Raw genomic sequence first — 27,057 nt, forward strand, 5'->3', positions numbered from 1 at the left:
ATGACATTAGCATACTGTCTCTGAACAAAGCACTTTGCTCTGCACTAAAGTTGTCCAGGTAAAGGTAAAAAGTAATTCTGAAGGTTGATATTAAGTATAATTGAAAGCATTCAGGGCACAACTGCAAATCTCTTGAAGCTGTCATAACCCATGCAAAACTACTTCTTCAGGGACAGTTTGTTGAGCATAAAAACAGAATTTGAAAAGCCTGAGCTATTTATTTCAATTCAATGAAATATGCAGCAAAGCTTACAATTCTGTTATATTTTGTAGAAATACAGTGTCTCCTGAACATGCAAATTATGCCATCTTTGTTTAAAAATACAGATACAACACTGCCTTTCTGTATATATATGTGTATATACAATATATATACACATCAGCAGCTAGAGTAAGAATATATTCATTTTGCACACTTTAAATACTTTCAAAATTAGAGAGCAGCAGAATTGTGCTTTTACACACTATCTCTGGTTTAGTACATATTGTTACCAACGTAAATAGTAGCATAGTTTAAAATGCCAAAATTGTGACCATGAGCTCAAGGGCGGAACAGACAGCTTTTCTAGAATCTCTAGATATTTTTAGAAAATTTATTCATTCGCACATATTAAAAGTTTGGGAATTCCTCAGTTTTGCAGATACAAGCACTTGTGGAGCTGTGTCGTATGGCTCCCAGCTGAAAACAAGCAAAAGATGTCATGAATGTAAAGGTGTTTTTTTTCCCCCTCTTTTTATATATTTTAGCACTGAGAAAATCTGGTTGCTTTTTGGGATACTGTAGATTGGAAATCCCATGCAGATTTAAGTTGATGTAATCACTGTCATTATAGCAATAATCAAATATAGGTGTGAACAAAATCATTTTCTAATTACATGAAATAGGATTTTTTTTTTTTTTTTAATAGCTCATTTTTTTTGAGAGCAGAATGCCTATGATAGAAATGATAGAAAAATGCATGGAACCACAGGCTGAAGATGTGCTACCAAGGTGCTCTACAGCAGTACATTCCTAAAATTCTGAAGTAATTTTAACTAGTAGCACTTTGAACAGCAGCAGTTTTTTTGAACAGCTGAACAATATTATCATGAGTCTGCAAATACTAATTAGTGCTCACTTTGCTCACATATTAGGTAACTGAGTAGTGTTTCCTAGGAGTTGCTTGGGGACAAGATTCTTCACCTAGCTCATTTATATAACAAGCTTTTCATTAACAGAAAAATTGAGCTGTAGATTTGCTTGAGATAGTTCTACTATAAATCTGGCTTTAAAAATATACACTTTGTTGTGCAACAGTTAAAGTCTTTTGAAGCATTGTTAAGAATGTGGGATCAAGAACATGAGGTTATATATATAGCTAATCTAGGAGTCAAAAAGCAATAAATAATTAGAATATACAATTATAACAAAATAACCATCTCACTCTCATAAGATCAATTTCTTGACATTGAGTTGATGTTTATTTTTTTATTGCTGTATTTGGTGTTTAGATTGCAGCTTTATCCATCTCTGTGATCAAGTTACTGAACATTTATTCCATAAAAATAAAGGACATTTTGTTAAAATGGATATGGCTAGTATCTTGCCATTGAGGATATGAACAATTATGCGTTATTTATCATTCTGTTTTAAAACAGGATACATGTATTGTTGAAACCTTTTCTATCAAGTATTTTCTCTTCTACATATTCCATGAGAACAGTGGGTTCAAGTATAAGAAAGGAAAATTAATAGAAAAACATTAATGTTATCTTACACTCCTAATTCTTAACAATATTAAAAAGGAAACGTGAATCAGGCCCCCAGTATTGTTTGTTCTCAGGTATGAAGTCTAGGCATGGTTCAGACTGTCTGTTTTAAGTGCCCCAAGTAGATGTTACAGCACCTAAACAAACAGTAGATGGCATTAAACAAAAAGACGTAGGTGTTTCAGAAAGCAGTCTATGGCCCCTGACTCATCTCATGATACAACAGCTTAATCATCAGATCCTTAAGTGTCCACCATCAGAGTACAGAGAGGGTGGAAAAAAATCATCTTTCTATTCTCTTTTCCCTCTTCCAAATCTGACGTCACCTCCCACAAAGTAATATTTCAAGTAACCATGTAGAAATGGAGTGTATGCCTGCAAATAGTGAAGGGAGGACAGAAATCAAGTTTACCCATAAATACAGGCTTGAAAAAGAACTGTTATTTCTGAATTTTTTGAGGCATAGGAGGAGGAAGTAGGGAGTGTTCAGACTGCAGATATTTTACTGTTAAAAGGTTCTTGGGCTTCAGTAAAAAATTCTCCGCTTTTTCACTCATTTGTTAGGGTAAGGATGGATTAATATCCTATCTCACTGCAAAATCATACAAGAATCTTAAAAGTTGATACTAGAACACCATATAGAAATGACTTGTTACTTCAGACATTTTAAGGGAAATATGCATAAGCCAAAAAGATTGTTGTATCTAATAATTATGGTTTCAGTGCTTCCCCCCCCCATACTGATGTCTACTTGATCCCCATGAAAATTCTGGATGCACAAGAAGTATGAGACTGGACCATTGATTATCCCAGAAATAAAACATTATTTGCTAATTCAGATCCCTAAACAGTTACAGTAGAAATTGAACATCATGGGATCTATAAATACTTAATTTACATTAGTCAGACCACTTGTTTACCAGTCTTTTTCAGGGTAGATAGATACAATGAAACAAGGTTCTAACTGCAATTATTACAGGTTAACTAACAAAGTTTCTAAGTGTAGAAGTATCAGATTATATTAGGTTAAAAATCTAATGAATCATGCAGGATTAAAAAATTTCTATTACTAGTTGGTTTTTTTTTTAATACATCAATAAAAGCAAGGAAGGAAAAAATGGAAGTGGCTTTCATTTTGTGAGAGTGGATTTATTTCTAATTAATCTGCACTATACTGACATTCAGCATACACTTAGTTTCTTGGCCACTGATAAGAAATATTGTCAGGGGAAAGACAAGGCATTATTTAAGATGATTAAAGAGTAAGAAACTATAATAAAAAATATAATTTTTAGCTTACTGTTAAAAAAGAAATCTACCAATAAAGTCCATTAGGCAGTAGAGTAACTTTTCAAAAGAAGTTACTGATACATCAACAAAGCTATGTTCAAAGTAGACCAGATAAAACAAATAAGAGGGAAGTGGCGAGGATTATCTTGTAATTATAGTGCAACTGAAATGACCCCAATAGTCTTATCCAACCTTCTGGTCTCTTAAGTGTAGGATAAACAGGACATGGCATTTGGAGTGTGAAGATCAAATTAACAGAAAGCCACTTGTGACAACAGAATATGAATATTTTTCCAAAGTCAGCAGTCATGGAAAGAGCAATTGTATGGCATCCATGACAAATGGGAAGATAGTAGTAGCAATTCAGGGCTGGATTACGTGATGTTCATGTATTTTCGAAGAACGCAGCCCTCCACAGTGAAGCTACATCACGTCTCCAGTTTGTCAGCTTAGTAAATAAGCTGCAGACTTGTTGAGACAAACCTACTCTAATCTCATGTGAGGCGAGAAAATTACTTGACTGGCTGTGATAACCTGTACAGTGGCACAAAGGAGTATCAGCAGAGACAGTATATGGCTTTCCTCATGAAGAGGGGTAGAAGGCATTTTCCCACAATGTAGAAAATCAGGAAAGTTATTTTTATTGCAGCTATTTTGACTTCTGGTTTTGCATATGTAGGGCTGCTGCAGAACTTCTGAGTTCACTTCCCTTGGCAAGCAACAGAGTACTTATCTAGTAGACCACAACTTAATTTCTGTCAAGGCTGGCAAAGAATTTGGTAGCTATTATATGTAAAAGATGGCTAATTAAAAAAAAAAATTATTTGTAGAAGCAGATACTGAAATGGATTCCAAAGAAAAGTAGAAAACTAGATCTAAATTCATTGCTCAAATGTTTTCTGCCAGATTTCCTTCTGTCATGTATCATCTGAAGTCTCCTATCAAGAGATTTTAACATCCTATCTCTCTTAGCAGACAATATGACACAAAAATATGGCAGTTTATTTGTTAGCACAAGGTCATTACTTTTATCTTCATAGAGTAAATAGACAGTTTGCTACGTTACAGTATCATAAGGTTCTATCACAGCTGTTCCAAGATATTATTTCTTTTCCCAGTTAAAGTACAAAAGCCTTACCTACCATCCATAAACACGGTGCTTACTGATTCACTCGATTTAGTCCTGTCTTTTTGTTTTTTCAAGCATCCATGATTCCTACCCATGGATACATAGTCTGATGCTCTAGATGAGTCATCCAGAAGGAGTTTATCTATTCTCTGTGTTCTATCTTGTTATCTATCATTTGTGTTTATTCACCGTGTCAGTACCACATTCATCAACACTGCTATTCATGCTGTCTTACCTCCTATATAATTGTCCTGCCACACTGTCTATCCACCACTGACTACTCTGACCTGTCACAGTCATCATGATGCTTACCAGCTGTCTGTTGCTAACTGCCCTATCTAGTAAAGAGTACATGTAAGTATTGGTACGAAGGCAGAAATGTGTCTATCTCAACAAGAAAGTCCTGATATGTTATTGATTCCTGTATTATCTTGCTGCAGCTTCATACTAGGATATTGTCCTGCTATTTTCTGCCAGCCCATACAAATTATATATGTTTAAATACAATCAAAATGGTGGCTACAAATGCTGAAAAGCAGAAGAGTAAAAGACAAATGTAGAGATATTCAGATCTCTGTAGAGAGATGTGGATATATGTTTGTCATTTCCAATAAACTTTCATTTAGGAAAATGCTGTCCTTGTAATTGTATTGCTTTGTGGGAAGCATTGGGTCTACACACTAAGGCTGCTGCATTTGTTGTGCTTTTAACAGTGGACTGTGACTCCCCATAACTTCCTAACAAATGTTTACATCACTTTTCTTGCTAACGAAGGCTATGCAAGATGCTTTTCGCGTTCACTTTGGTTTTAGTGGTAGAAAACAAGACACAGGAAAGAACAAGAAGAAAACACTTGGGGGGGGAGGAGGAAGGGGAAAAAAAAGCCAAAATTACCCTTTTAGCACTGGTGTTAATCCAACCAGCTCAGTGTTCTTATCCTCTTCCTTTTGTTGCTGCTGAACATTATAACTGGTGAGATTCAACTTGATTAGTATCTAAATGACCTAAATCCAGTCCACAGCTATCCTGCAAGTGAATGTTTTTATCTTATGAGCTCAGGCAGGAATCATTTAAACTTAGTCTTGACAATTCCCAAGACACAGGTATGCTTATAAAATCTGAAAGACAGAAGACTTCGGACAGTGATGGTGTAACAAACAGTTCATTTAAATACTGACAAATTCCAGTGCTTAAAATATACAACAAGGTCCTGTAAAATAATGGATACAAATTTTAGTGACTGCCTCCCACTCATGCTGTAAGGGAACAGCTCAAGAATAATACCAATGTAAACCAGGCCAATATCTGAGTGTTTATTATTGTAAACATAATGAGCTCCCCATAGTCATCTTGCCCAAATTCCAAAGGTTAACTTTCTTCAAGAATCTTGTGGCTGGCTTCATGCTCCACAGAGTATTCAGAACATTGCAGAAATTAGCGTCCAGTTACTACCATTTGTCAGCTATGAACTTACAGAACTTGCAGCACTTCCAAAGGTTTTCTTCACAACTGGCATGAAAAATAAAATATGATGGTAGTGGTGTATATTTATACAGAATCACAGAATCATCATTGTTGGAAAGAATCTATGAGTTGGATCACTGAGTCAAACCATCAACACAAAAAAAGCCCCCTAACAAACATAAAAACCCCCAAACCAAACAAAACCAAAATAAACCACAAAAAAACCCCACAAAAACAAACAAACAAACAAAAACAAAAAAAAAAACCCAACCCAAACCAAAAAACAACCACCTTGGTAGACTGTTCCAGTGCCTGACCACTCTTTCACTACAAAAATTCTTCCTAATATCCAGTTTGTGCCGCACCTTGAGGCAATTTCCTCTGGTCCTGTCATTATTCACTCGGGAGAAGAGGCCAACACCCGCCTCCCTACAACCTCCTCTCAGGTGGTTGTAGAGAGTGATCAGGTCTCCCCTCAGCCGCTCCTCATATAACTTGTTTTCTACACCCTTCACCAGCGTTGACACCACGGAGCAGATCCATCAGCTGCCTTACCAGACACCACAAGCCCTGGGACACACTGACAGCCAATATCCACCCCCAACATCCATGGACTCTCTTCCACCACAAAAGGGAAACAGCTCTTAGCAGTACACCTTGACCTAAAAAATCATAAATCCAAGCATTCCTCTCCCGTTTTTCTCTCCACACTGGGTCCCTGTGTACTTCTGGCCAAGCAGACATTCTGACTTAAAGCAAGGGCTACACTCACGGGTCTACGACGGCATTTTCTCACAGCTGAAAATGAAACTGGGAAAGCCACCAAGGCTGTGGTCCAGCTGTATCGTTGTCTGAGATACTGCAGGCTAACCAAACCTCACACAGTACAGAGACCAGAACATGCTGTGCTTCAGCCTCTGCCACAAGGTCTCAGTGAAGCTTGAATATACCATGTGCAATCCTCAGACACCTATGGAACAGTACAGGGAATGTTTGTTTGCAGGGAACCACTGAAGCTAACAAGGGAAGAGCTGGTTTTGACTTGCACAGCCACAAATTAATTGTGACCTAAGTAAAACTACTGGCTTGATTGATATTATAGGCTGGAATAATTTACTGACATGGCACAGCTTCCTCTGCTAGTGCAGAACTGGATTTGGTTAGATAAAATGTGAGTGCAGACACTGCTCTTAGCTGACTGCCTGCAGTGCAGCTGCTCTGGGATACAGTTGTGTGTAGATCTATCAGCATTGGAAACACTGCATTTTAACCTACCCAGGCATTGTTTTGGGGACTTTTGTTTATTTTAGTTTCTCCCAGGTTTCTGTGATCTGGGAAATGGGAGTGCTGTGTTGCCTTCAAACCCACCCCTGCTCTGCCACTAGTTACAGCATGATACGGTTACAGTCCAAGTCATTACGGGAAGCAGCATCACTCTCCAATTTGATTGCCATTTATTATGCACCAGATACAGAGACACACTCATGCTAAATACCAGGGAATCAACAGAGATGCACAGACCAAGCAGAGAAGGAAATGTCTCCCAGTTATAATTTGGCGTTAACGTGAATTGCAACAAATGGGTCTTCAGCACTGCTGCTGATCTGGAAATTAGCCATTCCGTCACGAGAAACGTACACCTGTTTTCCAGTACATTTGTCACCCTCCTTTTGTCCAGAAATAACATCACAGTAGGTACCAGCAGGCAGTCCAGTTTGCAAATAGACGTTCATGTCCCTACGTAAAAACAAGGGAATGCTATTTATCCATTTTTTTTTCAAAACAGGTATTTCAAAATGGTCATAGGACTTTAGAACCAGATGCTCCTCCCTCACTTTGAAGGGCAATGTGAAGGATGAGCTTTTTGGTCCTATCCCTGCTTTGCTCCCTTTGCTCCTGGTTTGGCCCTCTAGACCTGGAGTGCAACCGAATGACTCTAGCTCAGGCTACAGCTAGACCTGAGCTCCTTCTCATCAGGAGAAGAGGACATTCCCCTCCCCATCAGTATTGCTGATGAGGGATGCAGTGCTTCTCTGGGGAGGTGGTCTGTCCCACTGACTTACCAGTCATCGTTATTGAAAATGATGAAGCCTTTGTTACCACGGCCAAAGGCTACTTGATTGCTGTTGTTGTCCCACCAGTTGGAGAAAGGCTGACCATCCACCACGTTACGGAAGATAACCATGTTTCTGAAAAGGCAAGGAAGAGCAGTCACTGGGGCTGAAAGAGCTCTCAAACCACAAGGAACACAAAGCAAAAGCAACCGCTTTTACTTATTTTTTCCCCACAGTGACCTACTTGATTTGACGCCAACGATGTTCACAAACCCAGTCGTTGCCACAGGTAGTGTCTGGATTGATTGTCACGGGCTTTATGGATCCATCCGAGCCACTTGGTGGTCCAACCCAGTCGTTGACATCCTGCAATTAAAAAGAGAAATTTAAAACTTCCCACTGAAAATGCAGAGAGCCTATCTGTACAGAAAAGCTGGACGGAGCATCGAGTTTCCCCCTGATAGATCCAGCACAGGACAGAAAAACCACTTAGCAAATGTAAATGCACTGGCCTGCTTCTCTGGCCCTCTTCTGATCCTTACTCACCATGAATGTATCTTCAGCATTACAAGCTTACCCGTCCATTTTCAAAATATCTTGGCCAGCGAAAACTTGACATCACACGTGTGAACCCGTATGGATGAGCAAGCATGAAACCAACTGCCATTTTATAAAGTCTGTTTGTTAGAGAAAAATTTAATGAGATGTGGGAAGAGAAATGGTGCCAGAGAACAGAGAGACAAACAAGCAAAAGGAAGCAGCATCACCCAGACAAGGGCAGCCCTTACCTGGCATCCCAGAAGGTTAGAATGGAAGCTCCACCAGCCCCGTGTCCCCGCTGGTTGTCGTGATTATCCACAAAAACCAGGGCTCTGTCAGAAGGCATAAAGCCCCAGCCTTCTCCCCAGTTCCTAGCCAAAAACACAAAGACTTGAAGCTGCCCTTCAACTGCTGTATCCAGCCTATCCTGGGTAAGTCTCAGCATCTTCATCCTTACTTTAAGTAGGCCATCTTTTCTCCGTTCCACTTGCGGATCACTGTCCCCAGTTTTGCACCGTATTTGAATTCTGTCACTCGGCCGTTTCCGAAGTAGTCGCTGCCCTTGATGGGCTCTCCACCCAAGTCAATTACCTGGTACGCAAAGGAGACACTGTGCATCTGTACTCGTCTCACAGAGACAAAAATAGTGAAGTGTACAGTCCTCAGCATTAGTTCTTGCTTTACATTTGAAGAAAAAGTATTAATGTATGTTTATTTCTGCAGTGTAGGTCAACCCAAAGTCATTGTATTACACGATGGACACATGTAAAAAGCTACTTATGTCTGCAGGTCTGCTCCAAAGAAATGCCTACCTCTTTTTGGGATAAAATTTGATGACGATGCATTACCACCATTTCTCTCAAGGAGGAAGGTAAAAGAGATACCAAAGACAAACATAAAGGAAAACACATGGAGATTACCTCCTGGTAAATAAAAGGTTTTGTTCCTGAAGGAAACCATGTAGTATTTAGATCTTTCAGCTTGTCCAGAAATGCTCTAATGTCTCCAGGCCACATATGCTTGGCAGCATCAATTCTGAAGCCTGCCACACCAATATCAATCAGGTAGTTCATGTACTCAGCAACTTTTGAGCGCACATAGTCCTTCTCCAGGGCCAGATCCAGAAGGCTAACCAAGCGGCAGTCCCGGACCTGTATAATGAAAAAAGAAAAAAAGTTTTGACATGTGCCACTATGTCAGCTTGTAAAACCTTTCCTTGAGAAGTTTGCATGTTTTGAGCCCTAAAATCAATTCTGTTTGGATATTTAATTTGCACAGAAGAGAATTATGCGAAGGTCTTTACCAAGGCATAGGTAAATTTATTATAAAACTCAATACCCAAGTTAGGACAGTTAGTGAAGGATATCACCTTCCTGATCTCACTTAAGTCATCAGAACCGAGGCTAAGTAACAGCTGCTACTCCCTTTGTTTGGCCTTACTGCAATGTTTACACAAGAGGTTAAAATAATAATAATAATAATAATAATAATAATAATAATAATAATAATAATAATAATAATAATAATAATAAACCAAAAAACTACAAAAAATCTTATGCCAGAGAAAGTTACCTGATATATATCACCATAATTTTCAATTTCTCCACTTCCAGTTCGACATTTGTCATCATTGAAATCCCAGCCAGAATATGGCACAGCTGGAAAAGCTCTGTTCCCAGCATTAAAATAGCTTCCACAGGTAGAATGTGTGCCTGAGCCACCTGCAGCCCCACACATGTGGTTGACAACAGCATCCACATAAATACGAACCTGGAAAAGCAATTAAGTGCATTTCAGTATGTTTTGTAATGATGGTGAAGTGATAGTCAGAGCTTTACCACATCACTCTAATTTGATATTTTCTTCCCCTGACATTTAGTCTCAGCTTACGCCTCCTTTGAGGACAGCAGCAGTAGCCTCCCTCAGCTGACACAGCACTTCTTGCTGTATCAGATAATTTTCAGGACACTTACTCCAACATTGTTGCATCTGGTCACCATGTCTCTGAATTCATTTTCATTTCCTGATCGAGTGCAGAGCTTGTAGCTGATAGGCTGGTATCTTTCCCACCAGGGTCTGTTTGGGTTAGTGATGACAATATTTTCATTTGGAGGTGAAATCTGCAGATTAAATTATGTGCTTTGATGAGAAAATAACTGGGTTTATTTCAACATTTTAAGGGCAAAATCTGTGCTCAGCACCTCTGCCCTAAGAGGCAAGCTAGTGCCCAACCCAGTCTCTTTCTCCCACAGCATAAGCTCAGGTCTGTGAGATGTCCATCCTGTAGAATGGCAAGAAAGAAATTCCCATGGGCTGCTCAGGTCCAGCATGGGTCTACTTTCAAGGACACATGCCGTGGGAGGGCTGAAACCACAGGAAATTGTTTTACCTGGAAGCGTGATGTCCTTAGGAAAGCCAAAAGTCTATGCTTATGCACTTCCTTCAGAACAAGGTAAAGAGGAAAACTTAGCTTTGCAGGGCAAGCACTTCAGAGGAAAATGTGCCCCTTTGTAACTGATCTGGTAGAGCTACAGTATAATTTGTACCTAGAGCTACAAGCTCTAGGGTAGTGTCTAAGAGCAGTTACTACTTCCATCTCCCCTTTTCCAACACCAGAGTTACTTAGAGCTGTCTCTTTCTGATTCAGGCATCTTGATTTAATAGTTGAATACTACAATGCCACTTTCCTGCCCCACAGGAAACAACTTACCTGAACTCCTCCAAATCCATTAGGAGCTAAATAGCGTTCACACTCAAGAGCAATATCAGCCCAGCGCCATTCAAAGAGATGTACAATTGATGTCCTCCCAGGGAGAGTATTAGGGTTGTACTGTGCCCAGCACAGCCCTACAGCTGCAAGCAGGAGGAGGACTTGCATGATGCCTTCAGTTTAAGGCTGTGGGCTCTCCACTGGGAATTTATACTCCTGCAAGATTACAAAGTTCCTATTGCAGCTGTCAAAATTCACACAGACCAGTGCTATCAGTTATTATTTGGCTAGCTAGCTTGGTATCAGTCTTCTGTTTTGTTTTCTCCCTGAGTGATCAACAGCTGAAGCTAAAATACCTTTTCGCAATGATTATACATTATCATAAACCGAGAAGTCCATGAGCAGCGTGCCCAAATTCAGAACTGTACTCTTTCCATTCATGTCAACAAACTTTATCAAAAGTATTCTGAAACATAACACATACATAGACACTCAAAGGGGTCACTGAAAGGTAAAAGGAGCTGAATCTGAGCTCAAACCAGTGTGCCTGATCAGCCACTCTCAGTCAGTAACAGATGTATCACAACACATCCTGTGTCTTCACCAGGTGAATTACGCTAACAAGAAACTAAACCCCTTTTCATGCCTGAAGCTTTTCTAATGTCATTGTCCAGTCCCTGCTAGGAACTGTCACCAGTTTTCTTCACACTGTCATGCAGAGCAACTGCTGTGCTACCTGATTAAAACTGGTAAGAGCTTCAAGTATTGTCCTCTCCAACACAAACTGCATAAGGTATCTTCTCACTTTAAATGACCAATGATTCATCTGAGTGAAGGGAGGTGTCTTGGTTTTACTAGGATAGACCCCTAGATTCAATTCTCTATTTGGTAAAGCTGCATTTTTGAGAAGACTGCAGCACCTGATTTGGCAAGAACAAAGTTGATAAGACTCTTTGTTTTAGTTTGTGGCCAGCCACAGTGTGCAAGTTTCCATAGCAATCAAGGTCTTAAGCAGTTTCAAGTCAGCCAGGTACTACAGCTAGGAGGAGCAAAACCCAGGGCAGCTGACCCAAGCTGGCCAACAGAAGTATTCCATACCATAAACGTCATGCTCACTATAAATTGAAGAATTTGCTGGGGACAGGTCTGTTTCCTCCACTGTCACAACCCCAGAGGGTGTCATCCATCCTTCTGCCCCTGAGGCCTACTTTCCCATTTGCTGTGACCTTTGTGCTTTCACCAGAATTGTGGTGCTCACTGTGTTTAACATTCACTGCTGGGAGTGCACATCTTGCCACCACTATAAGGGCTAAGTATAACTCTCTGTATTTTATATCAGTATTGGTATTAATATTAGTTTGTTATTATTATTTTATTAAATCTGTCCCCATTTCAATCCATGGGTCTCCTTTCCTTCTCCTGATCCTCCTTCTTGGGTGGGAAGGGGTCATCAGGTAAAAGAACAACTGACTAAATGAAGACAGAAGGAAACCCAAAATCAGATGCAAAGTGAAACTGCAAGTGAGTTTTAGTTGCCTGGCATAAAACTCAATTTGAAAGCCAAAGCTGTTGTCCAAGTCCCTTCTGGTTTTTACTACAATTTTCTCCTTCAGAAAAATCTTTTGACTTTTGTTCATGACATAATTTCAGGTCTTCATTTGGAACTGACTTGTAAGATCAAGGTCTCTGAAACAACGCTCCATGAATAAGACCAAGTCATACCAATGATAAAACAACACTCTGAGAGAATATGAAGATCCGAAAACCCCCTGACATTTGATTAATATTTGTGAGGAAACCACAAAGTCCACAAAATGGAACACCTACTCCAAGAGAAAAGACCTCCTCAGTGCACTTGGTACCTGAACTACCTCTAGTATGTATCTTCTGAAACTAGCCATGCCATTGAATGCTACATGCATCCTTCCTTTCCCAGAGTTGTCTTCAAGGACAAAACACAGAAGCAGGTCCCATTTGCCCACCTGTTCGTTTTCTTATCACAGATCTTATCAAAGGTCACTTTTTCCACTACAACGATGAAGCAGTAAATTCCTACAAATTACCTTGCCTACTCACAGCAAAGAACCAGTGAGATCACTGCACCTTGTGATTACCAATTCAGTAAGAACAGACCCTCTCCCATTCCTCAATATTTCCTAGAGTAAGAAAATGTGCTTGAGGTTACTTTTTACATCACCTTTCCCTGTAGGGTTCCATTGATGTGATGGCATGCCACTGCAAAACACCTGCTTCCAAAGATACTTGTTTTCCACTGAAATGCACTGCCATCAGCCAAAGACGCATCCTTGACAGCCTGATACAATGGATGGTCGAGGCACTAGCAAGAGAACGGAGATACCTCATGTGATGGTCTATTCAGCAGCTCAAGCAGAACACGCTGCAGTATTTTAGCAATCAGAGGAAATGCATGAGGAGGGAGAGCAGGCAGCCATCCAGCAATGATGATTTACAAATCTTTCTGAAGTATAACCCCAAGTAGAAAGTATTTAATGCGCATTGTCAGACATAGAATCTCTTTCAGTATGGTAAAAATGTCTGGTGCTTAACAACTTTGCACTGGTTTCAGGGGAGTTTCAGGGGACTTGAAACTGGGCAGATGAGACATTGGAGGGGTTTGGCTTTGTTTTGAAATCCCATGTTTTAATCTTTTTGATCCTCCAGCATCACTGGAAACCTGATTGTGAAGAACTGGAGCATGCGGGTTCTAAACATTTGAAATGAGACCCTTTTATTGGCAAGCTTTTACACTGTGTCATGGTTTAACTCCTGTTGGCAACTAAGCACCACGCAGCCACTCACTGACTCCCCCTGGTGAAATGGGGGAGAAAATCAGAAGAGTAAAAGTGAGAAAAATGGTGGGATTAACAGGTAAAGCAAAAGTCACACATGCAAAGCAAGAGAAGGAATTAATTTACTGCTTCCCATCAGCAGGCAGGGGTTCAGCTATCTCCAGGAAAGCAGAGCTCCATCACACTTAATGCTTACATGGGAAGACAAACACCATTGCTTCAAACATCCCTCCTTCCTTATTCTTTCCCCAGCTTTATATGCTGAGCCTGGTGTCATATGGTATGGAATATCCCTTTGGTCAGTTGGGATCAGCCATCCCAGCTGTGCCCCCTCCCAAATTCTTGTGCACCCTCAGCGTCCTCATTAGTGGGCTGGTTTGAGGAGCAGAAAAGGCCTTGGCTCTGTGTAAGCTCTGTTCAGCAATAATTAAAACATTTCTGCATTATCAACACTGTTTTCAGCACAAATCCAAAACACAGTGAGATACTAGCTACTATGAAGAAAATCCCAGCCAAAACCAACATACACTACAAACCTAAAAAAGCAGGCCTGCTCTTATACATGTCTAAATGATCATACCACAGCCCTGCCAATCAAATACACAGTGGATTCCATGCTGTAATGGCAACATTTTCCCAATACACTGCTGCAGTGTCTGTGTGTACAGATCTACCAGCATCTGACTGACCAATAGACCTCTCCAAAGGAAGAAGGCTCAGAGGAGAAAGGCAAGAGTGACTTGAATGCTGACTTTATCTCAACACAAAGAGAGCTAGAGGATGGCCTTTATTTTAGACAAAACACCAGGTCAGTTGAGTGCATCAGCTGGTTGTGTGACTGTTTAACCCCAAGATAATTAAAAGAGTTTGAACGTCTGCCTGATTTAGCCAGACCAGCGTGGGGAGGAGTGTATACGTGGCTCAACACAACAGAGTTTATAAAAGCTAAACAACAAACAAAAGGTTTTTCAAGACAGCAATGGGCTTTAGCTGGTTTCAATCCACATACTTTCCACTGACTTAGAACATACAGCATCCTGATGGTGAGTGTATTAAAGACACCAGAAATGGGCGGGGAAAAACCTGATGAAGTTTAACAAGGGCAAGTGTAGAGTTTTGCATTTGGGGAAGAAAAATGTCATGCACCAGTACAGGTTGGGGGCTGACCTGCTGGAGAGCAGTGTAGGTGAAAGGGACCTGGGGGTCCTAGTAGACCAGAGCCAGCAGGGTGCCCTTGTGGCTAAGAAGGCCAATGGCATCCTGGGGTGCATTAGAAAGGGGGTGGTTAGTTGGTCAAGAGAGGTTCTCCTCCCCCTCTATTCTGCATTGGTGAGGCCACATCTGGAGTATTGTGTCCAGTTCTGGGCCCCTCAGTTCAAGAAGGACAGGGAACTGCTTGAAAGAGTCCAGCGCAGAGCCACGAAGATGATTAAGGGAGTGGAACATCTCCCTTATGAGGAAAGGCTGAGGGAGCTGGGTCTCTTTAGTTTGGAGAAAAGGAGACTGAGGGGTGACCTCATCAATGTTTACAAATACGTAAAGGGTGAGTGTCAAGAAGATGGAGTTAAGCTTTTTTCAGTGATGACCAGTGATAGGACAAGGAGTAATGGATACAAATTGGAGCATAGGAGGTTTAAGGTGAATATCAGAAAACATTTTTTTACTGTGAGAGTGACAGAGCACTGGAACAGGCTGCCCAGAGAGGTTGTGGAGTCTCCATCTCTGGAGACATTCAAAACCCGCTTGGACGCCTTCCTGTGTGATGTGCTCTAGGTGACCCTGCCCTGGCAGGGGGGTTGGACTAGATGATCTTTCGAGGTCCCTTCCAACCCCTATGATTCTATGATTCTATGATTCCATGGAGATCATGTAGATAGTGTGGTTGAACTGTATATTGCAATTGTTATATTTTGCTAACTCTAACTAACATTTGTATTGTGATTTCAGTATACTCTGTATCACCCTGTTAAGTCAGAAAAAGTATCTAGCATCAATTATGTTAAAATAAGTAAATTAGATATTAAACATTACATCCTCCACACATGGAATATCTAAAAAGCTGGTCGGAGAGTACTGAACTCTGACATGGTCAGAGCAATCTCAACGCAATCATCTGCCTTACTGATATTTACCTTGACCAAATGAATAACCAGTATTGTGCTATGTCAAAACAAAGGCTTGAAGGGAAAGTAAGGAGTACCTGTGTATTAATCGAAGCATTGAGCTATTCCCAGAAAGGTTATAAAAAGACTACTAGAGATGAGAATCTAAAGAAGCTCAGTTAGATGTATTAGACTTGAATTAGCACCTTATAAAAAAGGAATATATTTACCTTTATTGCTATTCACCAGAGAATTATCTTAGCATGCTACAAAGTTGAGATTGTTCTCTCAGGAAAGAAACAGTACTCAACTATCAGCAGCATCTGCACTGCTCTTAGCTGATTGCCTGCAGTGCAGCTGCTCTGGGATACAGTTGTGTGTAGATCTATCAGCATTGGAAACACTGCATTTTAACCTACCCAGGCATTGTTTTGGGGACTTTTGTTTATTTTAGTTTCTCCCAGGTTTCTGTGATCTGGGAAATGGGAGTGCTGTGTTGCCTTCAAACCCACCCCTGCTCTGCCACTAGTTACAGCATGATACGGTTACAGTCCAAGTCATTACGGGAAGCAGCATCACTCTCCAATTTGATTGCCATTTATTATGCACCAGATACAGAGACACACTCATGCTAAATACCAGGGAATCAACAGAGATGCACAGACCAAGCAGAGAAGGAAATGTCTCCCAGTTATAATTTGGCGTTAACGTGAATTGCAACAAATGGGTCTTCAGCACTGCTGCTGATCTGGAAATTAGCCATTCCGTCACGAGAAACGTACACCTGTTTTCCAGTACATTTGTCACCCTCCTTTTGTCCAGAAATAACATCACAGTAGGTACCAGCAGGCAGTCCAGTTTGCAAATAGACGTTCATGTCCCTACGTAAAAACAAGGGAATGCTATTTATCCATTTTTTTTTCAAAACAGGTATTTCAAAATGGTCATAGGACTTTAGAACCAGATGCTCCTCCCTCACTTTGAAGGGCAATGTGAAGGATGAGCTTTTTGGTCCTATCCCTGCTTTGCTCCCTTTGCTCCTGGTTTGGCCCTCTAGACCTGGAGTGCAACCGAATGACTCTAGCTCAGGCTACAGCTAGACCTGAGCTCCTTCTCATCAGGAGAAGAGGACATTCCCCTCCCCATCAGTATTGCTGATGAGGGATGCAGTGCTTCTCTGGGGAGGTGGTCTGTCCCACTGACTTACCAGTCATCGTTATTGAAAATGATGAAGCCTTTGTTACCACGGCCAAAGGCTACTTGATTGCTGTTGTTGTCCCACCAGTTGGAGAAAGGCTGACCATCCACCACGTTACGGAAGATAACCATGTTTCTGAAAAGGCAAGGAAGAGCAGTCACTGGGGCTGAAAGAGCTCTCAAACCACAAGGAACACAAAGCAAAAGCAACCGCTTTTACTTATTTTTTCCCCACAGTGACCTACTTGATTTGACGCCAACGATGTTCACAAACCCAGTCGTTGCCACAGGTAGTGTCTGGATTGATTGTCACGGGCTTTATGGATCCATCCGAGCCACTTGGTGGTCCAACCCAGTCGTTGACATCCTGCAATTAAAAAGAGAAATTTAAAACTTCCCACTGAAAATGCAGAGAGCCTATCTGTACAGAAAAGCTGGACGGAGCATCGAGTTTCCCCCTGATAGATCCAGCACAGGACAGAAAAACCACTTAGCAAATGTAAATGCACTGGCCTGCTTCTCTGGCCCTCTTCTGATCCTTACTCACCATGAATGTATCTTCAGCATTACAAGCTTACCCGTCCATTTTCAAAATATCTTGGCCAGCGAAAACTTGACATCACACGTGTGAACCCGTATGGATGAGCAAGCATGAAACCAACTGCCATTTTATAAAGTCTGTTTGTTAGAGAAAAATTTAATGAGATGTGGGAAGAGAAATGGTGCCAGAGAACAGAGAGACAAACAAGCAAAAGGAAGCAGCATCACCCAGACAAGGGCAGCCCCTTACCTGGCATCCCAGAAGGTTAGAATGGAAGCTCCACCAGCCCCGTGTCCCCGCTGGTTGTCGTGATTATCCACAAAAACCAGGGCTCTGTCAGAAGGCATAAAGCCCCAGCCTTCTCCCCAGTTCCTAGCCAAAAACACAAAGACTTGAAGCTGCCCTTCAACTGCTGTATCCAGCCTATCCTGGGTAAGTCTCAGCATCTTCATCCTTACTTTAAGTAGGCCATCTTTTCTCCGTTCCACTTGCGGATCACTGTCCCCAGTTTTGCACCATATTTGAATTCTGTCACTCGGCCGTTTCCGAAGTAGTCGCTGCCCTTGATGGGCTCTCCACCCAAGTCAATAACCTGGTACAGGAAAAACAAATCGTTCCTTTCTGCTTAAAAAGCCAAGCAAGTAAAGGCATTGAACTCAGTGTTTTAAGGAAGAGGCAGTTCTTGATCTAGCATATTATTTGACTTTATTGCAAAAATGTATTTAAAGCTATTTTCTTCATTTTATCTCAGTCTGGCAATTAACTTCTTTTTCATTCCCATCCTAAATCTCCTGAGTTGATTGATCCCTACCACATAATTCAGGCTTGGGCCATACCAACTCTGTATGTGGTCTAGTCACCAATGCCTCTTCTTTCCTCACATGGGCAACCTCATTTCACTATGTAGCTGAGGAATGCTTCCCTGTTGGCCCTAGACCCTGGAGGCATCAATTCAGAATGTCAAGTAACAATGGTTATGCAACTGGAAAACAAAGTTTCAGACCATAACTGCCATTTCTATCTTTTGTTGCAATTTATAATCCAGAATTTAAAATTCAGGGAGTGAAATATCTTTTTTAAACCAACTGAATTTTTACACTAACCTCAAATGCAGTAAATTTAATCTCAGGTGAGACTTCCAGCGTACCTAGTTCCATAAGGTCCAAAACAACTGGGGCACTTTGCACATCAGTTACCCCTTCTGGGCTGATCAGATATTTGTAAGCTATGGTTATTAAATCAAAATGATGATTTCTATAGAACTTGAATGTGAGCCAGCTCAAGCAAAGCATCATGTCCAGTGTGGGACTGAGTCTATGCTGTGCCCGCAAGAAATATGTTTGTAAAGTAAAATAAAATAAAGATTACCTCCTGGTAAATAAAAGGTTTTGTTCCTGCAGAAAACCATGTAGTATTTAGATCTTTCAGCTTGTCCAAAATTGCCTTCACATCCTCAGGCCACATATGCTTGGCAGCATCAATTCTGAAGCCTGCCACACCAATATCAATCAGGTAGTTCATGTACTCAGCAACTTTTGAGCGCACATAGTCCTTCTCCAGGGCCAGATCCAGAAGGCTAACCAAGCGGCAGTCCCGGACCTGTGTAAAAATTCTGAATGAATCATTTTTCACCTCATGCACTGCTCTACAAACATTTTGAATTTTGTTATTTATGTAACAATACCAAATAAATCCTTCATTAGCTACTGTCCACTATGCATACCTTTGCCTTGGAAAAAAAGGTTTTATGTGCCACTATGTCAGCTTGTAAAACCTTTCCATGAAATATTTGAATATTTTGAGCCATAAAATCAATTCTGTTTGGATATTTAATTTGCACAGAAGAGAATTATGTCCAGGTCTGCACCTAGACAAAAGTAAATTTATTATAAAACTCAATACCCAAGTTAGGACAGTTAGTGAAGGATATCACCTTGATGTACTTTGTCTTGGACATTTATCTTGGACAGTCATCTACACAGAAGAAAAATTAAGTAGTCTGCATTCACCCAGCTCATACAGCTGTATGTACTCAAGGATTATAACAGAGTCAAACCATTACATCTGTAATTAGCCTTTTAGTGCAAGTATAGGATAAAAATTGGATAAATTATTTTTACTCCAGTGTATCAAGGAACAGATTAATTATTATTTCAAGTGCACTCATTTCTTCTCTGATATAGTAAGTATTTCCAGAAATTAGATTTCTAAACCTTTAGAAAATCTTGAATTATTATAGCCTTACCGTATATTAAACTCTTTTGTCACCTTTTTGCCTTTCTTTCCAGTAAATACAAAATGATAGGCATGAATTTTTAATCAAAATAATACTTTAAACATACACTGAATATACTGAAATACATTTTGTAGTTACTCTTACAATGATCTTACATTTGATACAGAGGAACACAAGCTCCTAGGAAGAAAAATCTCTAAACAGATTGTTGATTTTCAAGATTTCAGCATTACTGTTCTTCCTTACGAAATTCTAATGTCTCTCTTGAAATTGAGACCAAAGAAAACTTCAAAGGATAATAAATAGTTACTCTTGAATTTTTTTTAACACAAATAGCCCACAACTTTAAAACTGTCTTTATAAAGTTTAGCTGAGCACATTTGTCTAAACTGGAAACTGAGCCATTGGCTCAAGTAGAGCTATTCCTTTAAGAATTGGTGTTCCTGATAGCAATGCTAACCTCTGTTACCAATTTGGATGGTTTTCCATGAGGGTTTTTGTGGTTTTTTTAAATGTCTCCTGGTTTGAGCCAGGATGAAACCAATTTTCCTTTTACTGTACTCTCTCCAGCAGCTCCGGGATTTTTCAGGACTATTCACAGCTAAGGAGATGCTGTGGGAGTTGCTGGGGGCGGGGGGAGGCAATAGGGTTTCTGTGTATTTCCTGAACACATTTGTATATAACTGTATATATTTTCTTTTATCATTGGTGTTTAATAAAACTGTATAGTTAAGTTTTCAATCCAGAATGTCTTTCTCCTCATTCTCTCTCCCCTTCCCTACCTGGATGGGAGGGGGAGGAGATCAAGAGCATTGTTGAGTCAAATGGTGACAAAATGTCTGACAGTAAAGAGGAGCAAAGAAACCTCAGATCAGGAACAGAGGTAGATGGAAAATATAATTATAGTTCAAGGCTTACCTGAGATTTATCATGATAATTCTCAATGTCTCCACTTCTAGATTTACATTTACCATCATTAAAGTCCCAGGCAGAATATGGCACAGCTGGAAAATCTTCAGTCTTTGCATTGAAATAGCTTCCACAAGTAGCATGGTCACCAGCACCAGCATTAGCTCCACACATATGGTTGATTACTGCATCCACATAAATACGTACCTAGAGAACAGTATTCACATTTCAGTTTCAGAAAGCTACTTCCCACAGCACCACTAATTAACATTCTCTCTCTTATTACCTCATGACCTATCCCTCTACTTCTGCTTTCTTGCTTCCCCCAACATTCTATTTAAAATATTCATCTTTTATTAACAAATAGCAATGGTGACATAACACCAACTGACAAGCAGATAACATTGCATCCATTTTTCAAAAGTGTATACAAGCTCAAGATGTGGGCCCACGTGAACCTCATGAGGTTCAGCAAGGCCAAATGCAGGGTCCTGCATGTGGGTCAGGGGAACCCCTGGTATCAATACAGGCTGGGGGATGAAGAGCATGAGAACAGCCCTGCAGAGGACTTGGGAGTACCAGTGGATAAAAAGTGGGACATGAGCCAAGAATGTGTGTTCACAGGCCAGAAAGCCAACATTATCCTGAGCTGCATCAAAATAAGTGGGGCCAGCAGGTCAAGGGAGGTGATGTTCCCCCTCTGCTCAGCTTTGGTGAGACCCCACTTGGAGTACTGCATACAGCTCTGGAGCCCTCAGCACAGGAAAGGGTGGTGAAACACTGGAGCAGGGTGCCCAGAGATGCCCCACCCCTGGAAACATTCCAGGTCAGATTGGATGGGGACCTAAGTAACCTCTCCCTGCTCACTGCAGGGGGGTTGGACTTTGAAGGTCCCTTCCAACCCCAACTATTCTATGGATCTATGAAAAAAAAAAATAGTTTTTCTCAGTGTTACCATGTCTTCCCTTCTGCATTACCAGTTGTCTATATCCTTGCACTGTTAACACCAGAAGGTTTTCAGATCACTTACTCCAGCATTATTGCACCTGGTCACCATGTCTCTAAATTCAGTTTCATTTCCAGAACGCGTGCACAGCTTATAGCTGACAGGCTGGTATCTGTCCCACCATGGTTGCTTGGGGTCAGTAATGATAACATTTTCATTTGGAGGTGAAATCTGTGAATAAGAGAGTGTCTCTTGGTAACAGGATAGCAATAATTATTTATTTGTTTGCCCAGTATTGTTGCAGAAAGAAGAAAAAAGAGAAAATCAGGTCCCTTTAATGGAAGACACTCATAATATCAAACCCACGTATATCCTCAGTATCCTCTGCTTACACTGTACTGGGCTGGAAATAAAAGACTTGGATCTGGGCCTTCATCTGGTAGAAACATACTAGTAAAATCATCTTCCATGGACATGGTGTCCTAATTATCTTCATGAATGCAGGCCTCAAAATTCAAAATAAGGGTCTGAAATCTAAAGGTCTAGGTCAGTAGACATAACCCTGAATCAGGAAATAACTAACTGTAGAACAGCTGATGTAGCAGTCTACCCTTAAAATTGGGTCAAATTACTTCCCATTTTTGTGATGTTTTGGAGAAAAGTGTTCTTGCCATCCAACTTACAGACTTGCCATTCCTTTTATAGATTCTTTCCAAGATACTTTTCAGGTAAAAAGCTTTTGCTGCTATCTCCAAGTCCCTGGGTACAACCACCTGATCCCATCATCTCTCACAAAGATCCCTAACTTACAGCCTTCTAAGCTGACACACCTTTGTGACAAGCTCAGCAAGTCTGCATCTGAAAAAACTTTATTTTTGAGACTCTGTCACAGCATGGATTATAAGGATATCCAAGCACACACCAAACTATGAGAAATCAGTTTAAAACCAATCAGACCTGTGTGCCTGGAAATAATTTTGCAAATAAAAGATATATTATTTGAAAATTATGGAAAAGTTCTCAGTCAGGCCAGCTTGCAAACTCCTGGGCTACAAGAGACAGTAATAGCACAGAGTGCAAAACACACACTTTGGAGGAATGAAATGAATTCACCCTTACACAATAAGTGCTAAAGAATATATTGGTAAGCATTTACTACTCCCATTATCTATTTCTATTTTTCTTTCTCATTACCTGTCCTTTGGTGAATTGCACACTTTGTCTGAAAAATAAATGATCATCTATGTAGCAACTTTACTACCTACTGATAGGAACAGACATACCTGAACTCCTCCAAATCCATTAGGAGCTAAATAGCGTTCACACTCAAGAGCAACATCAGCCCAGCGCCATTCAAAGAGATGTACAACTGACGTCCTCTCAGGGAGAGTATTAGGGTTGTACTGTGCCCAGCACAGCCCTATAATTAACAGAAGGAAGTAGATACCCATCCCCTGCTCTGTGATCAGCTGAGTTCTTCTTACTGCCTATTTCTGTTCCTGCAAGAGGGTAAAGTACACATTACAAAGTACACACTTAAAAGTAAATGCCTGCTTTTGGCATCGTATTTAGTTAACTTTTTCATTGTAATTTTGTTTGAGAATTGGATTCTATCTAAGCTCTATCAACCTCCCATACTAATAACTTTGTTTTTATCAAGTTAAAATTCAGATGTTGTCTAACACAGGTTGTCTCTAATGTGTGGAAGTTGTATTTTTCTTAGCATGAAGTAAAAAATACAACCAAAAAACAAGCATCAAAAGGCAAAGAAGTACTTATACAGACTGAAATGGAAATTTCTCATTTTAATGTATAATATTTTACATTACTATTTATCCATCTTTTTTTTCAGTCTGTGTTACCATGACTTGTGCATATTTAGGCCTTTGAGAAGCAGTGTGTTTCCTCTTGTGAGCTGACAGAAAACCCCAGATATTTTGGAAGTCTAACATATATGAGCCTGTCTTTTGTGGTACATATGACATCTATTTTTCAAACATCCATGATCTTGGAAGATCTCTCAAACACAGAAGAGACCATAGTAACTCAAAACCAGAAATGCTAAACATTTAATCTCTGTACACCTGTACAATTTGTGTGGAGATACTTTTCTCCCAGATAACATAATGCAATGGCATGCAAGAAGTCTCCTTCTCAGAGATCAGGTACATAGTTCTGCAAATACAGTGAATAAGCTTTCCAGAGGAGGAAAACAAGCTATACTCACTACATTTTGATAAGTTAGGCTACGAACTATACTTTGCAAATCATATCGTATTTGTATTTACTTATACACAAACACAGATGATTGCCTCTCCTTTTTCTCATCTAAAGAAAGATACAACTTATAACCAACCAGAAGTTAAAGAGCTATCCAGGTTTACATTACACTGTTTAGGATCTCATTTTGCACAGTTCATGTTAAGAAGTTGATTTAGAAGTTAAATCAGAGATTTAGAATTGATGCAGAAATCCTACAAGGCGATCGATCTTCTGCAAACAAAAGGCTGAACTACTATTTCTCTTATATTACAAAACAGAGACTCTACTTTCCTCAGAGTATCTATTATTTGTAAAAAGCTATCTTAACACAAAAACAACACAAAGCAAAGAGGGAATAAGGAGATTCCTGGCTGCTGTCATGGGGGACACCAAACACTTCAGTGACAGTTTAAATATGAACTCAAGGGCCTTCAGGTTTGCCACATGAAAGAAACCTGCCTCTTTCCTGATTTAATATACATATTAACTCACTGCCGAAAACTCCAGCCTACTATGATGCAGATAGCCAAACAAAGGTTTATGTAAAACTCTTATATGATTTCTACACAATGACCTTCAATTTTATTTCAAGGAAAGGATGATCCATACCTCCCGATCAGTGGAGCTGCACTCCTTGGAGCAAATTCAAGCACAAAATACATCTGCTTGTGAAGTGTAGAACCTGCTTTCCAGTGTTTGTTGCTATCAGCTGTCACTGGACTTCACAGGCAGGCAGAGAATGAATCCTGTGATAAATTTAGCTTTGTTCTCTCCTTGTGACCAAAATAATTTCAATTAAATAATTTACTGGTACATCTTAAGTACAGTACACATATAAACCTGAGCCATAAGCAGTTGTACCGTGTGTTTCCATTTTCATGAAACCCTTCGCTGCCCTGGTAGGAGGAACATACATTAACAGGAAACAAGCAAAGAAAGTTTGATTTTCTCTAATGAGAGAAGCCATTTATCAGATTAGCAATTTTTACTTACAGCATTAAGTACACAAAGCAGTAAATTACACAAGGCAGTAAAAATATACTGACCGAACCAGCTCCAAAGCCTAGTGTTTGAAGAGAAGACTCAATGTAGTTTTTTATTTAATTGAGAAAGGTTTATGGCTCCTCTGGCTTCAGTACAAACAATAAGAGAATGGAGATGAAATCTCCAGAAACACTCCAAAGGCTCTAGCTTCAAAATGTTTCTGAAACTTGGAAAGAGGCCTGTATTCTTCTATGGAAGAAAAGAGAGTACAACTGATTTCTATTCAAAGAACACGGGAGAGTTCTGTTTTTGAAGAACACTATTGGTGTTTTCGACACGTGAGAACTCAAGACAATATGCTTGTCTTCTGCTGTGTTTAAAGGCTGTGCTATGAAACTCAGCTGCAATCTCCAAAACACTAGTGACGACATTTAAGTTTGCAAGAGGTTGGACGCACCTCTGCTGGAGCTGCAGGTGCCGAAGGCTGCCACAGGGGCTTCCACGCCGGCTTCCCGTGACTCCCACAGGCCCTCTCTCAGAAGATGCACACGACAGACGCAGCTCCGCCCCGGCTCCCCCTCAGGAGGCAGCGCTGCCCTTTACACAGCTCTCCTGGGGGCGTCCTAAGGTGCGGGCAGGCCGCAAACCCCGCCCGCCTCCTCCGCGCACACGCCCAGCGCGCCGAAGGCCAGCAGCAGGGCTCAGGGCCCGCGATTAGGGGGCAGCCTGGCTCAGCCCGCGGGCTCCGGCAGCAACACCCGGCCCGCCCGGGCCAGGACGGGAGCCCGGCCCCTTCCGCCGGGCGGGGCCCGGAGCTGGGGCCCAGGGCGCGGCCGCCGCGCTCCCGCCGCTCGGGGCGGCCGGGGAAACGAGCTGCAGCCCGTCGCAGCGACGGGCTTGCGAGCGAGACCCGGCACACCGTAAAACAAAGCGGTTTATCCAAAAGCTTCCTCTTACACGTGATTACGTTGATTCAAGATCGATTTCCGTTCTGGAAAGTATTTGTTCTCGAGATGTGACAAACGAAATCGCTGCGTATAAACTTTTTTTTTGCGGCATTTTTGTCCTTGCTGCTCTTCTGCTTCACTGCTTTGAAAATTTAGTTTGTTGACCTCTACCACAGTATCTTAATAGCTTGGTTCCGTTCATGTAACTCAATGTGTTAGGACATAATGCTTGTTTCCTCTACCTTTTTATGTGCAATAAATTGAGCTACAAAGCTTTGTAAAGTGGCTCCATCCAGTTCTGCATAGTGGAAGATACAGTGGATTAACAAGTATTTCTACCTTAATGTTCGTAGAGGGGCTTTGCCATACACAGTAACAAATAGGGTTTTCATTACCAGAAGATGTTTTTCTTCTCTGGGCACAGTTAAAACCACAACTACAGTACATATTTGTATATAAAACAAAAGGAACTCATGCCAGAAGCTGCTTGCTAGGCTGGAGTAAGAGCCAGGTAGGATCTGCAAGACTCAAGTATTTGTCCTACAACAGGAATAGCAGCAATGTAACCAAAGTATTTACAATGGCAAATGTGTTATCTTCAGTCTTCTGTCAAGTAGGGAGATACATTTAAAGAACCAACTGAAAGCAGCTGGAAATGTCCTAGAAATTAATAAAGGAAAAGTGATTCTCAGTTTGACTGAGCATTCCCTCTTAGCTGTCAACTTCCAAAGTTAACAGCTTCCAACTATGTAACATGTGAAATGTCTTAGTGAATTTTTCAAGTTCCTACTGTCATAAGGATAACCACCTCTCTTTTCTGAATGCACGTTAACTCCACTTAGCAGATGACATTATTATTTTTACCTTCTCTAAACCAAAATTTCTTTTCACTACCATTTAGTAAAGTCCCTAAAGTTCGACATTTTTGAGGAAAAATCACTCAAAAAACTGGAACTGAAGATGAGCTTTATATCAAACTCACAACAGAGGACACTGGAGAAATGTGCATGCTTTTTAAAAATCCATCTCTTTAGAATTAAAAGAATATTAGAATGACCCTCTCCATTTGGCTTTGAAAGAAAATTCTGTCAAGGCACACAACTGACATTTACATAAAGAAAATACATCTATTTTAGCAGCTTCTATCGCAAGATCTTTGCTGTATCAAGGAGTCAATTTATACAAAA

General features: G+C 40.6%; 1 protein-coding gene across 3 annotated transcripts; it reads right to left on the reverse strand.

Moving 5' to 3' along the window:
- Positions 1 to 7,069: 7,069 nt before the first annotated feature.
- LOC127386887 (pancreatic alpha-amylase) lies at positions 7,070 to 25,458 on the reverse strand. Of its 3 annotated transcripts, none has more exons than XM_051624565.1 (11): positions 25,381 to 25,457; positions 22,961 to 23,176; positions 21,762 to 21,908; positions 20,741 to 20,938; positions 18,955 to 19,185; positions 18,045 to 18,178; positions 17,836 to 17,958; positions 17,624 to 17,723; positions 17,291 to 17,412; positions 17,056 to 17,181; positions 7,070 to 7,369 (listed from the first exon to the last, which is right to left on the reverse strand). In XM_051624565.1, exons 2-11 carry the CDS (start codon positions 23,126 to 23,128, stop codon positions 7,180 to 7,182), a joined length of 1,539 nt encoding a protein of 512 aa, XP_051480525.1. In that variant the 5' UTR covers positions 23,129 to 23,176; positions 25,381 to 25,457; the 3' UTR covers positions 7,070 to 7,179. The 3 variants fall into 3 exon arrangements, with proteins under 3 accessions (XP_051480525.1, XP_051480526.1, XP_051480524.1); XM_051624564.1 differs by lacking the exon at positions 7,070 to 7,369 and adding an exon at positions 16,430 to 16,729 and having other exon boundaries at positions 25,381 to 25,458; XM_051624566.1 differs by lacking the exons at positions 17,056 to 17,181; positions 17,291 to 17,412; positions 17,624 to 17,723; ... (5 more) ...; positions 22,961 to 23,176; positions 25,381 to 25,457 and adding exons at positions 7,696 to 7,821; positions 7,931 to 8,052; positions 8,264 to 8,363; ... (4 more) ...; positions 10,200 to 10,346; positions 10,937 to 11,119.
- Between the last annotated feature and the right edge of the window lie 1,599 nt (positions 25,459 to 27,057).

This window comes from Apus apus, chromosome 7, assembly GCF_020740795.1.
Source record: "Apus apus isolate bApuApu2 chromosome 7, bApuApu2.pri.cur, whole genome shotgun sequence".
Taxonomy (NCBI): Eukaryota; Metazoa; Chordata; class Aves; order Apodiformes; family Apodidae; genus Apus; species Apus apus.